The sequence below is a fragment of the Pogona vitticeps genome, chromosome 5 (genome assembly GCF_051106095.1).
Source record: "Pogona vitticeps strain Pit_001003342236 chromosome 5, PviZW2.1, whole genome shotgun sequence".
Taxonomy (NCBI): Eukaryota; Metazoa; Chordata; class Lepidosauria; order Squamata; family Agamidae; genus Pogona; species Pogona vitticeps.
The window spans coordinates 184606907-184623343 of NC_135787.1; the positions used below are offsets into that span (position 1 = coordinate 184606907).

A 16437-nucleotide genomic window follows, 5' to 3' on the forward strand; every position below is an offset into this window, starting at 1 on the left:
CACTGCTTCCTACAACATGGGAAACATTAAAGCAGGGATGGACAATGGCTAAGAGGTTGTGGCCTACACCCACCCCATTTTCACCCACCCCAGCCCAACACAGTTCTGGGGGGCCCCACTTTTTTCAAGGGATACTGGAGGGGAGGGCTATAGTAGGGGCAGAAGGCTGCAAAATCACCTGGCTTTAAGGATCAGGCCTTTGCCTCCTACCCTAGGACTTCTTCAGCTTTCCAAGATCACAGGCTCAGCTTCTACCAGTAGTGGCACACTAGCATAACAATTGGATGTTTCAAGCAAATAACAGAAGAGAACAGAACAGATTTATAGAGGGTTGTGTGTAAATGCAGTATAGACTGGAAGAAGACTGCTTTGTCCATTTCTGTTGATAGCATGTTCCAAACACAACCATCATTCAAAGGAAGTGGTATTCTGTGTAATCTAGATCCCTCTCTTTTTTTTGCCTGTCATTTAACCCATTAAATTTGATCCCCAAATAAATGATGACACACCACTACTCTAGACAGTGCTGGCAGTACTCTTGTCACATTGCCTCCTTGATGGTCAAAGAAACGTGAGAGTTGGCACTTCAGTGGCAGCGAGTGAGGTGAAGAGGAATATAGCCACACAGCCAGTCCGTGATGACAAGGGAGTAAAGCAGCCAGCCCCAACATGGTGGCCTGCCCATGTTTTGTTGACCGCATCTTCCATCATCCTTATCCAGCTCGAGTACGTAGTTGACATATCTGGAGGACAGGGTGTTGTGGAAGGTTGTTGCAGAGAAATTTGGTTTTCCATTCTTCACAGCACAAGGGGAGGCTAACTCTGCACCAATCACAATGAGCTTGCCAGTTGCACCCTACTGTTGGTGGTATAGACTGGTCTTCCCAGGAATGTTGAAAGATGGGAGCAAACTGATTTAAGAAGGGGAGTCACCTGTGAGATGGCCTTTTTGCAAACATTTTTATTGGAGCTTAGTTTGGGAAAAACTCTCCACCTCAATTTCACTACATTTCTCAAAATCCCACATCCGTTCTCATCCCCTCCTTTCTTCATATCCATACATGAGATACTGTTTTTTTCCTACTGCGTGGAGATCTGTATGTGTGTCCGTATGCTTTTTCATAATGTACATATGCATTTGTGCTCCTTTCCTAACATATTCATTTTACATTCATGTGCTTCATTGGCTAAAGCATGTTTGTATATCTCAGTTGTACATATTTTAGCATTTCAACTCATTTCCCCTTGTTTTACATTTTGGATGCAAACACATGATTTTTGTTCGTGTATGAAATGCATGGCGGCACTTGTAGATGTTTTCAGTTCGGCAACGAGGTGGGCTTTATCTTGCAGTTGAATCTTTGAAGGTACTGAATGAGTTTATTTTAGTACGAATGGCCAGAATGTTTTCATTTCCTATGCAAAAGTGACAGTTATGGTCAACCAGCTTCTTCCGAGCAATTACTTTCCCCAGTATTATCACATTGTGACTGAAACTCGGTAGCAGATGACCTCACTCTTCTTGCAATGTAACTGCAATTTTTAATTTTTATAGTTATAAGGGTAGAAAACAAATGTCACATGGTCCAACTGCTGCCCTGTGCTGGATTGTGGATATTGAGATGATGATCAGAGATGGGCACAAACCGGTTCATCGTAGTTCGTTCCAGTTCATAAAGACGACAGCACAGGTGTTGTTGCTCCTCTCCCTGCATCCTCTGGCTCACTCAGCCACTCACCAGTCCCAGCATTCATGATCTTTAACTGATCTTCCAGTCCTGGCACCAGCAGTCTCTGCCCAGCCATCTCCCACTCAGACAAAAGGATGGGGCGAAGAAGCCTGTGCTCTTGCTTATAACTGGGAGATTAGCCAAGGAGGTGGAAAAAGCAAGCAAGCTGGGCCTGGTGAGCGGCTTGATTGGCAGGGGAGGAGAACAGCAGTACGTACCTGTGTTGCTGTCTTTATAAGCCAGGATGAACTGGCCCATCAACATCTCTAATGCTTATGGATGGCAGAAGAGTATGGCTAGAGATCTTAGAGCCATAGTCCAAAAAGCTCCCAGCAAACTCTAACCAGAATGGTCTGCAGCCTTGCTAGCTGGGGATCTTGGAAACTGTAGTCCCCCCAAAATGACTTTTTCTAAGCCCTGACCCTACCTCCAAGTAAACTGATCCAAACCATCAATTCCCAAAGAAAGCTGACTTCCTGTTTAATCCTTTAGATTATGTTCAGTTTGTACTGATTCAAAGAGGAAAGAGAAAGAAAGGGACAGAGCCGAATTATTTGTAACCCTGTTAAATTTGTAACTAAAATAACATTAAAAAAAGAAAGAATCCAGAACTTCCACATGTCTCTACTGGCCATTATCTTTGCTGGGATTCAGTTTCAAGATTCTCAGAATATTCCCAATGTCCTTTAGAACAGTGGTCCCCAACCTTGGGCCTCCAGATGTTTTTGGACTTCAACTCCCAGAAATCCTAGCCAGCAGAGGCGGTGTTGAAGGCTTCTGGGAGTTGTAGTCCAGGAACATCTGGAGGCCCAAGGTTGGGGACCACTGCTTTAGAAGGCAGAGGCTGCAGAGAGTCTTTGTCATTTACCTTCCCTTCAGCATGAACTTAAACTGTGAGGGCTCTCTGAAGAGATAGTATTCTTCTTCCTTCCCCTCACCTGGTTGCCCTTCCAACCTTTAAAACTTGCCTTTAAAACTGCCTCCTTTTAGAGTATGATCCTCTTCCCATAACCAGTTGTTTTCAGAAGACAGAATCCTACTGCCAGGAAGGGGAAAAAATAGCAAACGCTGTTTGATCTCCTCTTGACAATTCCTCTGTCGGGAAGGACAGAAGAAGGGAATGTTTGCCTTGGTCTGTTTGTTTCTTAAATAAATGTGACACATTAGATTAATTTTGCAGTTTATGACTAAATGCTTTATCTTTGAGCAATCTTTGCTACCAGTAAAAAGAGGAAATTAGTGAATGGTTATGCAAATTAGAATGAGGTGCCTCTGTTTTCCTTAGCTGCCTTAGATGGTTACTAATGGAGCGGTAAAATGCTGCCATTCCGTTCATAACTGTAAATGTGTGCCTTTTTGTTTGCTGTGGTAGGAGTAAAAGACACATCAGAATGTCATTCATAAAGTTTGAATTGCACACCAAGGAGGAGGGTCCGTTTCTGTGAAGTGAAGGAGCAGGATTTAAGATGCATGACTGCACCCACTTTATCTTTACAACAGTGACTTAGTGAGGCAGGTCAGAATGTGAGAGAATGGCTGACCCAAAGAAATGCATAATGTTTTCATCTGAGTTCTGGACCACTCTGAAAATAGGCATTGGGTTGGTTGGTTGGTTGGTTGGTTTTATTCTGGCTCTGCAGTTCTAGGATTTATTCATTGAACAAATGCATATCCTGCTTTTCTTCCTTGTCTGACCCAAGGCAGCTCACAACACCGATTAAAATAGACATTGTCTTGAGATGATATGCAGTTATGCCTGTGTGATGGTCAGGCAACAATGACTGCACAGTTAGAATGCACAATGAGGTGCATGCCTTGAGGGTTCAGTGTGCCTGTAGAAGTAATTTGTGAACAGGCCTTCTGCCCTGACACAAGAGGCACTACCAGTCAACAACTGACCTCCAGTCAACAACTGACCTGTATTCTTTGTCTCTCAAATTACTCCGTCTCAGTAATGATTTAAAATACGTGTTAAATTACGATGTTTTAAATGATTTTAAGATATTTGCTATATTATGATGTTTTTATTATTGTGTGTAAGCCACCCCAAGTAGACTTTGTCTTGGGGGGGGGCAGGGTAAAATAAAGTAAGTAAGGACCACTTGCATAGCAAAAAGTTATGCACTTGTAGCCACTCAGTAGGATTTAAGCAAATATCAAAGTGTTAAAACATAATTTAATACATTTTCACACTGAAACTATGTAGGATGAACACCCCCTTATACAACAACAAATGATAATGACATGATTCCCACCCAACATTAAAAGTCTGTTTTCCCATCAGTTAATCAGTAGCCAAAGGTAGAAAGTGGGGCAGGAGGCCACCTAGTCTCTCTCAAGATAGGTGACATTGCCTAAGAGCAGCCCTCAAGAAGCCCTTCCCCCTTCTCCTCACCCAAAGTGACGATGAAGGGGATGGAGAAGGAAAAAAGGCCTCTTCTGGCGAGCTTTAACAGCCAAGGAGGTTCGGATAGGAAGATATGGAAGGGTATAAAGAAATCAAGACAGTTTTTTCACTTCTCATCAAGACAGATACGTACGGTTGATTGTATTCTGATGGTATTTTGAGGATTTTATGGTTAAGTTTGGTATTAATAATACTGTGCTCTCAAGTCAATTCTGAATTATGGCAACCCTTTGCCAGGTTTTCCAGGTAGAGAATATGCAGAAGTGTTTTACCATTCCCTTCTTTTAGGGGCATCCTGGGACTATGCAGCTTGCCCAAGGTCACACAGGTTAACTCTACACACTGGAGGCGCACTTGAGACTTATTTTACTTTTTTTACCAGCATGAAGTGTTTCTTGTATTCATAGCATTTTTGGACAAAATCTAGCAGCACAGAAGTGATGCTTTTGTCCTGAGCAGAGACCCTTGGCTGCAACAAGGATTCTCATCAGAACACACTGGTTTTGTGAGATTGCACAGGGTGTTAGTGGAGGCTCTGGAGGGTTCTCTGAGGACTGGCTGGAACCAGGCTCATAAAGGTAAATTTAGTGGGAGTGGATATAATTTGTATTCCTCAGACACAGAACAAAAGAAGCAGGGCCAGAGTTGGACATCTCTACATGTGAAATGGGAAGCTCTTTGAAGTGCTAATTCTTTCTGTTCAATGCCTTCCAGGGCCCCAACTCCAGCAAGACTGTTCTTAGCCTGTTCACTGCTAAGTCTTTTTTTTTTTTTTTTTTTTTTTTTTTTTTTTTTTTTTTTGCTGATTTTCACTAGAACACCATTAGGTCATCCAGTTTGCATCTTTGAGCTGAAATGCTGCCTCCTAGTAAAAAAAAAAAGTAGGAAAACAAGCAAACAAATATACATCAAGGCAACTGCTATTCAAAATGACCAACGAGATGAACTTCCCCTGCCCTCTCTGTACATGTGGCGCCAAATGTGCATCAGTAAGAGATGTCACTAAGCCTCGTGAGATTTCTCGCCTCCAGAGTGAAAGCAGAACGAAGAATAGTTATTCTTTTATTCATCACGATTGCTGCAGCTTGTGTGCCATATTTCCACAGGGCTTTGCATACATACATCTATTCTCTGGTGTCTTGAGAAAGCACCCCTACCCCACACCCGGTTAGCACAAGAAGATTGATTGAGAGTTAACCAAAGAGCCCACTGAGGCTTTTGGCTCTTAAACATGCACACAAGAAGGCAGTAGCAATGGCAGTTCTGAGTAATTTGCACAGATTGCGGATTTGCAGATAATTTGCATGCGAATGGTCAAGTCTGTATCACCAGAAAATATCTTGACTGCTTTGCAGGGCACAGAGAACATTTTTTTTTACAATGTTCTTAGTCAGTGCCTGCGTGGTTGGGAGTAGCATGGGTTTGCATAGTTACCTCTCAACTAGATGGACTGTTGCAACAACCAGGAGGAATGGACCACGGCACTAAGGCAATCTGCTTTGTTCAGGTGTGTTCCATGCTTAGTAGGCTACTGTGTGTGCATGCTGTGTGTCAAATAGGGCAGCAGTCCCCAACCTTGGGCCTCCAGATGTTCTTGGACTACAACTCCCAGAAGCCTTCACCACCACTTCTGCTGGCCAGGATTTCTGGGAGTTGAATTCCAAGAACATCTGGAGGCCCAAGGTTGGGGACCACTGAAGTAGGGGATTGTGGATGATCTGGAAATATTTGACCAAGTTCATCAGAACGACATTTTGTGGCTTAGTCAGCCCATTTGGTTAATGGCTTACAACATCTGGTTGTCTTCTCCCCCACGCCCATCCGTGGACAAAACATTTCAATTGGTCATGCTTATATAGATCACACAGCATCGTGCAGTACCAAACTCAATTCCACAGCCTGAGGGTCCTGCTGGTCTTTCCCAACAACCCTCCATCATGTCTTTCACTTCCAGTGGAGCAGAACCCTGAGTTCACATAAGGCACGCAGGAAGTGTATACAGTTACTTTCCCCAGAAGGCATAAATGTCACTGGTACAAACCCTGTGTTATTCAACTAGCAGCAGAGTTTATTTTCCCTCTGCTTTTCTGTGGCCTTGAAAGCCCTCATGGCTCATTTTATAGCATCCGCTCTGACCACTTGCGGCTCATGAACAGAAGAACAGCTTTGCAAACTCTGTCCTAGTTATCATCATAGGCATCCTTCAGTCTCGAGAGACTATAGTAACATGCTCTATATCGAGAAGTGTCCTCTCCAGAGCATGAAGCCTGGGTAAAGTAGTATGGAGGATAGGCTGTTACCCAAGCAGCAAATCCCCCCTCTCCACATTGCTGAAATGGTCCAATGGAAAGGCAAGAGCCAATACAACTGGTTCCAGCAACGTCGCAGGAATTGGCAGAATGACACGAACTGCCTTCGGGACTCCAGCTCCGGATTTTGCCTCTAGGTTAACTCCTGAAGCCTTTTCCATGAGTGGATATAGCCCATTTGGAGTATACCTGTGTTCTGCAGCCATAGCAGGTTTGACAGCACTGTAACAGGCTGGATTCGAATCCTGGAATCTGTATATGGGAAGCTGCTTAGAATCCAGTGTTGCAAGTTGAGGGGTTCCAATAAAGTACTCTAACAAAAAAAATCTATATGCTTCATCAAACTGAAAGTCCCAACAGCTTGTGAGATGCAATCATGGGAGTTAAAGTGTTATCAAACTGCTATAATCCTGTAGTGCAGAATACACTTTTGGCTTCTTTCAGTGGCTGGGAGCATGCCTCTTGTGATGTCATCAGGTCGCCTCTGACTTACGCTGACCCTATGAATTAGCAATCTCCAAAAGGTCCTCTCCTCAACAGCCCTGCTCAGCTCTTGTAAATGGCTTCGTTTAGGTAGTCAGTCCATCTTGTATTTGGTCTTTTCCTGCTGTCTTCCACCTTTCCTAGCATTATTGTCTTGATCCAGAGAATCTGGCCTTCTTGTGATGTGCCCAGAGTAGGACAGCCTCAGACATCATTTTTGCCTCCAGAGATAGTTCAGGCTTGATTTGATCTAGGACCCCCAGGAAGCTCATAAATAGGCCATGAGGTTAGATGTCCTTGTTTGTTCTTAGTCTCCCAGTATTTAGTATTGAAAGGTATATTGTATCAATATATCCAGTCAGTTATCACTGGTAGCCTTTCCACTGTATGATCTTCTGCGTTTTTATTTGAATGTTCTAGTGCAGTGGTTGCCAGTCTTGAGTTGCCGGACATTCTTGGATTAAAAGCCCCAGAAGCCTTCACCACGAGCTGTGCCGGCCAGAATTTCTGGGAGTTGGAGTTCAAGGATGAAGTTGGGAGCCACTGATCCTAATGGCTAGCACGAGAGCAAAATGAATTCTGTATTAGCTGTGCACTGTGCAATGGACGTATTTCTTTATGACTTTATTTAAATCTACAGAAATTTAGCACAATTGTACATACTGTGGAATTTTATATGAAATGGGCAATTTAGCACAGAAATTGTCGATTCTGTGCAAAACATCTTTCTTAATGGTGTAAGAATTCAGTTGAGAGCTCCAGGAAGTTCCTAACCGTTCTAGCAAGAGGAATAATACCGCAGGTTTCAGTCCTTGTGTGCAAAGACAAGACAAGTGAGGATTGACATCTGTGGTGTGTAATGTAATAAAAAATAAACATTTACAGTTTGTCATTGTAATTAGTATTGATTACCAGGAGGCAGAATGAGGCAATCCAGACCCAAACACCATCAAAACAACCTCATCAGACTCACACTCTTCCAAACGACGATTATGCATTTTAAGAGTTCTATGGTTCAATTTGTTTTCGGTGATGATTTCAATCATCTTACTGTTTAATTCAGTTCCAGTAATGTTTTAGTCTCTTGAGTGTTTTTGTGCCGTCGTTGTTAGGAGTGACAAGGAAGGATAACATTGTTAATGAAATACATACTCAATTATGAAATAAATCTGCACGCTCAGAGCGTTTTCAAGACAGAGGACTCATCACGCCAGCAATTAGAAGGTGTCATGGAGTTTATTGTGCTTTTCTTCTTAATGGATTTTCCATGGTATGAAAAATGATGGAAGAGGCAGTGGAAAAATGAGAATTATGGGTGGAAGATGACATCAATTCCAGTAGTATCCTTCTCCCTTCCAGTGGAATTCGTTGAGTGAAGCCGTGTGAGGGTATGAGGAAAGCTTCTCTTAGAAGCTCCCCTCAGCTCAAGAAACTGGTAGTTTCCGTATCAGGAGAGAATGCGAAGGCAATAAGTTAAAATGAAACCAACCTTTGAAAGGTATATATCCTCTTCCTCTCTTTCTTGACTGCAAAAGAGCATCTGAGCACTTGAGACAAACATGTGGTGTTGCACATAACAGCACCATCTGGTGGCGCCCGGTGTGCAACACTGCAAGAGTATGGTTGATTTCCTCTTTTTCAATGAGTCAGGGAGCTTAACCTCTCTATAAACCTTGCATCAGAAATCAGCAGAGAGCACTTAGTGCCTTCATTAGTCAAGTTGGCCTTTTATTTTTTTTCAACGTGTAAGATAGATGGTTCAAAACTTTTCTTAGATCTTTGCAAAGTTAAGTCATCCTTCCTGGCTTTTTGTTTGGCAGAAGTCTACTACGTAAAGAGCTGAGAAAATCATCCTAACACTCGTTTCCCCCCCCCCCCGCCTCCCATCCTTTTAAAGCAAATCTTCATGCCAAGCAAACGTTTGTTTGTTTTATTTAGGAACTTGTGTTTATTTTGGGATGTCCTCGATTGTGATGTTTTAACAACGTTTGGGCGGCTTAGTTGTTTGAAGGCATTTGTGGGTGAGAGAGCGAGGCATAGAGGCTCTTGGGAATATAGTTTCCCCAAAAAATAAATAAGGAAAAGGGATTATCATTATGTTTCTTTAGTATCTCTATTAATACTTCAGTCTGTGAATGGCGCCACTTAATATCGGTGGCGGGCGAGGGAGTCATTAAGTTGTCCAGAACTCTGAGCAAGTTGTCGGCCCTAAAAGTGGAACAAACCATTATCAGAGACAGAGGTGTTGCCTTGGTGGCCCACTCTATTTTTCTATGTGAGGCCATGAAAAGGATTCTGCTTCTTCCTATTCCATGTACAGAAACAGAAAGGACTGGCTGTTGAATTTTTCATCAGCATTTGCGATAGGAGAACCTCTTTCATTGCACCTGAAGAGGCAGGGTAGAGACAGAAGAAGGATGTGTCTTTCATGTATTTCTGTGTTTTGTTTTTATCCACAAAGCCCCAAAGTCTCCATTCTGTGTGACCCACTTGACAGAGAGACAACAACCTAAGCCGGAAACCTTTGTGGTGCAGTATAGGCCTAGCTAAGCTATGGTTTTTCCAGTAGCGATGTATGGAAGTGAGAGATGGACCGTAAAGAAGGCTGACCGCCGAAGAACTGATGCTTTTGAATTGTGGTGCTGGAGGAGACTCTTGAGAGTCCCTTGGACTGTAAGGAGAACAAACCTATCCGTTCTGAAGGAAATCAACCCTGAGTGCTCACTGGAAGGACAGATCCTGAAGCTGAGGCTCCAGTACTTCGGCCATCTCATGAGAAGAGAAGACTCCCTGGAAAAGACCCTGATGTTGGGAAAATGTGAAGACAGGAGAAGAAGGGGAGGGGACAACAAAGGATGAGATGGTTGGACAGTGTCAACGAAGCAATCAACATGAATTTGACCCAACTTTGGGAGGCAGTGGAAGACAGGAGGGCCTGGCGTGCTCTGGTCCGTGGGGTCACGAAGAGTCAGACACGACTTAATGACTAAACAACAACAACAGACAGGCCTAGCTTCCTGTTCAGAAAAAAAGCTGCCCACTGGCTTGTGCCCATTGCCCATTCCTTTTTGAAGAGGAAGCTTGGCAGAGCTAGGCCTATGCTAGGCCAAAATGTCATCCAGCTTTAGACTTTTCTCTAAGGCAAGCCAGGTTGAGGTGTCTATAGGTATTTCTTTCCTTTCTGAAGCTAAGCACAAAGAGGGAAAGGCAGCAGGAACAGTAGGACCGTCTGATTGATTTTTAAAAGTACCAAACAGAGACTGGCGAAACATGAGAAAAACCAACCTTCAGAACGTGGCCAAAGAGCCCAAAAAACCCACTGTTTGGATGTGTTTTTAAGGTTTTCTTCCTAATGTTTCGCCAGTCTCTGTGGCTGGCATCTTCGGAGGACAGGAGTCAGAAATCTGTCAGTGCTGTGTTGCAGTTTGTTGAATAGTTGAGTATTTATAGCTGTGGAATGAGCTTTTGTCCTTTTCAGGAAATTGGGTGATTATTGTGATCAGTGTGTTTTTTGTTGTGGGTGTATTGTTGTGATAAGGGGGAGAGATGATCTGTCACTGTGATGGATGGGTGTCGTTAGCTGGTTTTTTGTGTACAGTGATCACTGGTCCTTGTAGCTGGGTACAGTTCGTTGACCTTTTGCAGGCTGTATTTTTCAGTTCTGGGAGCCAGGCTTTGCTGAGTTTTAGACTTTCTTCTCTTTTTTTGAAACTCTGCTGGTGTTTGTGGATTTCAATGGCTTCCCTACGTAGTCTAACATAATGATTGCTGGTGCTGTCCAGTACTTCTGTATTTTGAAATAGAATTTCATGTCCAGCTTGTTTTAGGGCATATTCAGCTACTGCCGATTTTTCTGCTTATTTTAATCTGCAGTGTCTCTCATGTTCTTTAATTGTGGTGTGGATGCTGCATTTTGTGTTTTATTTAATATGCTATCTTTCTTCACACTTATGTTACACTACTTTCCTCTTCACAATTTCATGTTGGACTGCATTGTATCAGACGCCTTTTTAGCTATTCACATTTTAAAATAAACATCTGTTGTTTAGTGGGCACCTTGTTTCTGAGGGTTAAAAAAGGCTCACAAATGTTTGAATTCTTGGGGCAAGGTGCAGTTCTTCTCACAGTCAACCTCAGGAAGTCCAAAAATGCTGCCTTTGTGTTCAGATCCCAACGAAACCTTTTTCTTACCCATGCCACTTTTCACTGCCCTGATTCATGCTTCCAAAGGCTCTTCTGTGTCCATATTAGTACACATTGAAATTATGTCCTTCCAACACATCTCTTTTCCTCTTCCTTTAGGCTTCCATCTGCTGCATGATCCAATTCAAGTTCAAAATAGAGATAGTTGCTATTGTTCCCTTGTTTCCACCCCCACTCATCTCTGTCTGTTTCAAATCCCCAATTTCTAACCATCTGGGTTTCAAGAATGGAAGCATCCATAAAGGAAACAAAGAGCAGATTCTCAAACAGGGAATCACTCTAAACTCAATGTGTAATTTAAAGTAAAATTGAGCCCGTTACGGAATGTGTAATTCCTCCCATCTGCCCCACTGAAAGAAAAGGGAAGCAGGGTTTTTTTAAAAAAATCATTATTTCTCTCTCTCTCTCTTTAAAATAGCTAAATAGTTGTAGGATTGTTTGCAGTTCTTTTGGGGGGGGGCGGCAGCGTTGCATCTTTTCTCTCCATCTCTCAAATTCAACATGAAGGATTAAGGGGATCTGGATGGCAACTTCCAACCATACAAAAAATTATTAGTTCTTGAAGATATATAAAAAAGCAAAAGCGTGCTGTTTATGTGTTTTTCATCAAATTGGGAAAAGACAGAGGCTTCTTTAAGGTGAAGAAAGGCAATACACAATTGTTCATGTAGACACAGATGTACGCGGATTACCAGAGTCTCTCGAGACTGAAGGATGTCTACACGTGCTTGTCAATATGTCAAGGTTCACTCTAAGGCACACCCCTGCGAGTGCAGGCCTCCATCCTCGCTCCACGCAGGGCTCTTCCTCCACGCACACACAGTGACAGTTTCCCATCCCTTTCATTCCAGTCGCAATGAAATCCCACACAGGAGGTGAAGTTGCACGCTTAAGGGGCAGAGCCCCACCCCGCCGGGCGGAAAATTAGAAGGAACGTTGACATGCGTGCATCCATTCTACAGCTTGCAGAAGTACCTCTTTTTGGACCATAGTATGGTCAATGGACATTCTGGTTGTAGGATCCTGAGTGCTGAGATCCAAAGAAAGGAATTTACAAGATCTGGTCAACACACATACACCCATGGAGAGGGAGGGAGGGAAGGAGAGGCATGCACATCTAGTGAAGTCTTTGTTTTCTCTATGATTGCAGAAGAGCAAACTCATCTCTTGCTCAAGGTGAGATCCATGGTTTGTTGGGGCCTGGATCTCCCGAGGCCCAGTCTAACACTCAAACCACTGTGCTATTGATTGATTGATTGATTGATTGATTGATTGGATTTTTACCCCGCCCCTCTAGACCATGTCTACACTATCTTAACAGAAGCTCCCTGCTAAAAAATTGCCCAGGAAGCTTGCTCATGTTTGTCCTTCAGCAAGTTAGTGTTTCTCTAGCGTTATAAGCAGCGGTGCTTCTACGAGGAGAGAATAGTCTCTTTCTGTGCCTGCCTCTTTGCAGCAATAGCAGGAAACAAGCGATGCAGTTTTTGAAACAAAACCGAAATTGTAACCGAATAGTTTCCATACAACGTCGCTGGGTCACTTCGACACCAGTCACAGCAACTGCCCTGTAAGTTTTGGGGAGTTTGGGGAGGGGGGCACAAATCCCCAGAGCATCCTTTGACTGTGAAGAAGTCAGTAACTTTTCTTTTCTCACAAGGACCGGCCCCTTTGGAGAATTCTCCCAAACAAATGTGTGCAAGTCACGTTCCCCTCTCTCCCCCCCCCCCCCCGCTAAACCTTTGGCTGAAAATCTCTGTTGAAAACTGCATGGTGCATGGTCTAAAATAACCAACAATTTCCCAAGAAACTTGCCAGCATGTACTACTCTGGGCCTTTTGGAAATTAAAGAAGTGAAAGGAGAGGTGGTGGGAGAGAGAGAGGAGGAGAGCTGTGTTTACTTTTAATTTTGTTTTAAGACTCTTCACCAGAGAGTTCATGATGTGACTTGGAAACTCTATCAAATCATGATTTATTGTTGGCCTGTTAATTCTATAAAACTGAAAGACAAGCCAGACACAGCTGCTTGCCTGTTCCTCAGTTTTCGCTTTGCATGTCAATATCCTATAGTCAGGGGTAACCTGCTCTCCTCTTGCCTTTTCTTGGTTTTGCTTTGCGGTCAGTAGGAAAGCTTGATCGATAGATTATGTGGAAAAGCCAGTGTTGGTATGCTGTGGGTGTTTCTCTGCTGGCCAAATTCCTGCTGTCTTAAGGTTTGATAAATCCTTACATCAGTGGATAAATAAGTGCACAAGTGGCAGTTAAAGCTCACCTCTGTCAAGACCAGAATGAAGAGATGCAACTTCTAGAAGCATTGTTATATCTTCTTGAATCATATGGGCCAAAAATCTTTTCTTTTTTTAAAAAAGATATGAAGTATACTGGCACTTTGGAGCCCAGAAGACGTGAATATTAAACTGGGGTTATGCACCAGACCTGGAAAATTTCCAAATTCTGATGAGAACTGGCCTGATTCAAAGTAATCTGTATGGAGTCTGAATCAACGAGGAATGCCAGATTCATTTACAGTGGACCCTTGACTTACAGACAGCTTGACTTACAGACTTTTTGAGTTACAGACTTCTCTGGCCGCAAAATTTAGGTTTGACTTGCAGCCTGAGAATTGACTTACAGACCAGAAAAAAACCAAAATGGAACAAAAACGGCCTGTTACGGGATTAATCGGTTTTCAATGCACTGTAGGTCAATGGAGACTTGACCTACAGACTTTTTGACTTGAGAACCACCTTCCAATACGGATTAAGTTCTCAAGTCAAGACCCCACTGTACTAGGAGAAGCAGATTTACAAAGCAGTTTGAACCGAGACCACAAATGGATTACCCAAATCCTTCTGGACCGAATTGGGGTGTGTTCCAACACAGATTGGAAGCAGGCGACCACATACACCCTAATATGGACTCCCATGAAAATGAGATACATCCTTCTGTATGAGAGCTGAACTGGATGTCACTGGCTCCAAGGCAGTATAGTGTTGTTTGGTCAATGCAAGAAGTGTGGGCCATATCAACCTCTTTAATTAGTAAGCCAGGAGGATGCTGAGGTTTCTAATATACTGGATGTAACAGTAAATGGTCTTCTGGGAAGGGCTGTAGTTCAGCACATACAGTGGTGCCTCGCTTAACGATTGCCTCGTTTAGCGATTAATTCGCATAATGATGTGTTTTTTTAGAAACTAATATGCACCGTATAACGATGTTTCCTATGGGCGATTTTCGCTTAGCGAAGTTTGGGACCATGCTTCGCATAACGAATGCGATTTTAGGTCCCCTGCTTCACTTAACGATGTTTTTTTTCAATTAAAAAAGTGTCTTTGAAGGGTCAAAAACGGTTCTAAATGCTTGGATTCTTTAGAGGACCCTCTAAGTCATGTGCAAACCTGATTTGGCTTTGATCTGACTTTTCGTTAATTTATGGTTAATTTTTTTTTCCGGCCCATAGGAACCAATGGACCTGTCAAAATCTGACAGCTCCATGCTTTCCTATGGGGGAGAAAACAATTCACCATAAATTAACGAAAGTTCAGATCAAAGCCAAATCAGGTTTGCACACGACTTAGGGGGTCCTCTAACGAACCCAAGAATTTAGAACAGTTGCTGAGTCTTCATTAATTTTTTGTGAATTTTTTCTTCCCCCATAGGAAATAATGGAGCTGTCAGATTTTGACAGCTGTCAAAAGTTGGGGGGAAAAAATTCACCATTAATTAACGAAAAGTCAGATCAAAGCCAAATTAACTTTTGCATCCGTTTTAGAGGGTGCAGAAGCTAATCCAAGCATTTAAAACCATTTTTGACCCTTTTATGACACAATTAATTTTGCAAAAATTGACTTCGCAAAGCCATTGAAATGTATTGAGTCAGCTACAATACATTCCAATGGAGGAAACATTGTATCGTTTAACGATGTTTCCTATGGGTTTTTTCGCTTAAGGATGGCAATCCATTCCTATTGGAACGGATTAACCGGTTTCCAATGCATTCCTATGGAAAATGGTGTTTCGCATAACGATGTTTCACATAACGTTTTTTTTTTTTGGAACCAATTAAAATCGTTATGCGAGGCACCACTGTACTTGGTGTGTAGAAATTCAGTTGCCACCATTGCCAAGTAATGCTGGGGAAGACTGCTACAGAAAAAACTGGAGAGCAGCTTCCAGGGAGTGTAGACAATACTGAGCTTGATAGATCCATGAGTCCTTTCATAGAGTGCTGCTTTCTATACGTCCTTATATTTTTTTTAACTGCATTTGCTGATGTAAGCTGAGTGGCCAGAATAACAGTGTTGTTTGGTCAAGGCAAGAAGTGTCTACAGAAGACCAAACATTTGTTCATCTAGTGAACCAGTCTGTTCCTGCAATAGCCAGTTGCATTCATGTCCACAACCAGGACATGAATGCAACTGTACATTACTGCATCTTGGGGGCAGAGCATTCTGCAGCTGAATTATATACTGTGTGAAGAAGTTTGTATCATTCGCCCAAAAACTCTGCCCATTGAGCTTCCGTGGATGACCTCACATTCCATTGCTATGAGATGTACATCCCTCTGGTTTCTTCCCATCACATTAAACAATTTCCATGTGTCTGGGTGTATATTCATTTTGCACTAACACGCCTCTGGTTTCTCTCCTTCCAGTCTTCGGGCACCAGTATTACAGTTGATATTGCTGTCATGGGAGAAGCTCATGGACTCATCACGGACCTTCTGGCAGATCCTTCCTTGCCCCCCAACGTCTGCACCTCCCTGCGAGCTGTGAGCAACCTCCTCAACACACAGTTAACCTTCCAAGCTATTCATAAACCAAGGGTCAACCCCTTGGCATCCTTCAATGAGAACTATACATGCTCTGATTCAGAGGAAAGCTCAGAGAAGGGAGAGAAGCTTATTTCCAAGGTATGTATCTCCCTTTCAACATGGCCAGACATATGGTAGCATCTCAGCCTCTTGTGGCAGGAAGATCAGATCTTTCATTGTGTAAAGAGGACATCTTAAGCACAGCATGGTCTCTGTTCAAGTTTTGTAGGTTAACTGCTGGTTATGTCAGTGCTGTTATTTGGTTGCTTAATTTAGTGGTCCCCATCTTTGGGCCTCCAGATGTTCTTGGGCTTCAACTCCCAGAAATCCTGGCCAGCAGAGGTGGTGGTGAAGGCTTCTGGGAGTTGTAGTCCAAGAACATCTGGAGGCCCAAGGTTGGGGACCACCGGCTTAATTGACACTTTTGGAGTGGAAGATCCTCTTCTCTTATGAACAGTATATACTTTTGTACTGGGAAAGATAATATGATAAAGC

General features: G+C 43.0%; 1 protein-coding gene across 5 annotated transcripts in view; it reads left to right on the forward strand.

The window, feature by feature from the left end:
* Positions 1-16437, forward strand: part of PDE3A (phosphodiesterase 3A) — a 314647-nt gene that overhangs the window by 247727 nt on the left and 50483 nt on the right. For all 5 annotated transcript variants that reach the window (XM_072999742.2, XM_072999743.2, XM_020811330.3 and 2 more), the window contains one exon: positions 15784-16041. In XM_072999742.2, the coding sequence (XP_072855843.2) occupies positions 15784-16041 (258 nt within the window). The remainder of the gene's footprint in view (positions 1-15783; positions 16042-16437) is intronic.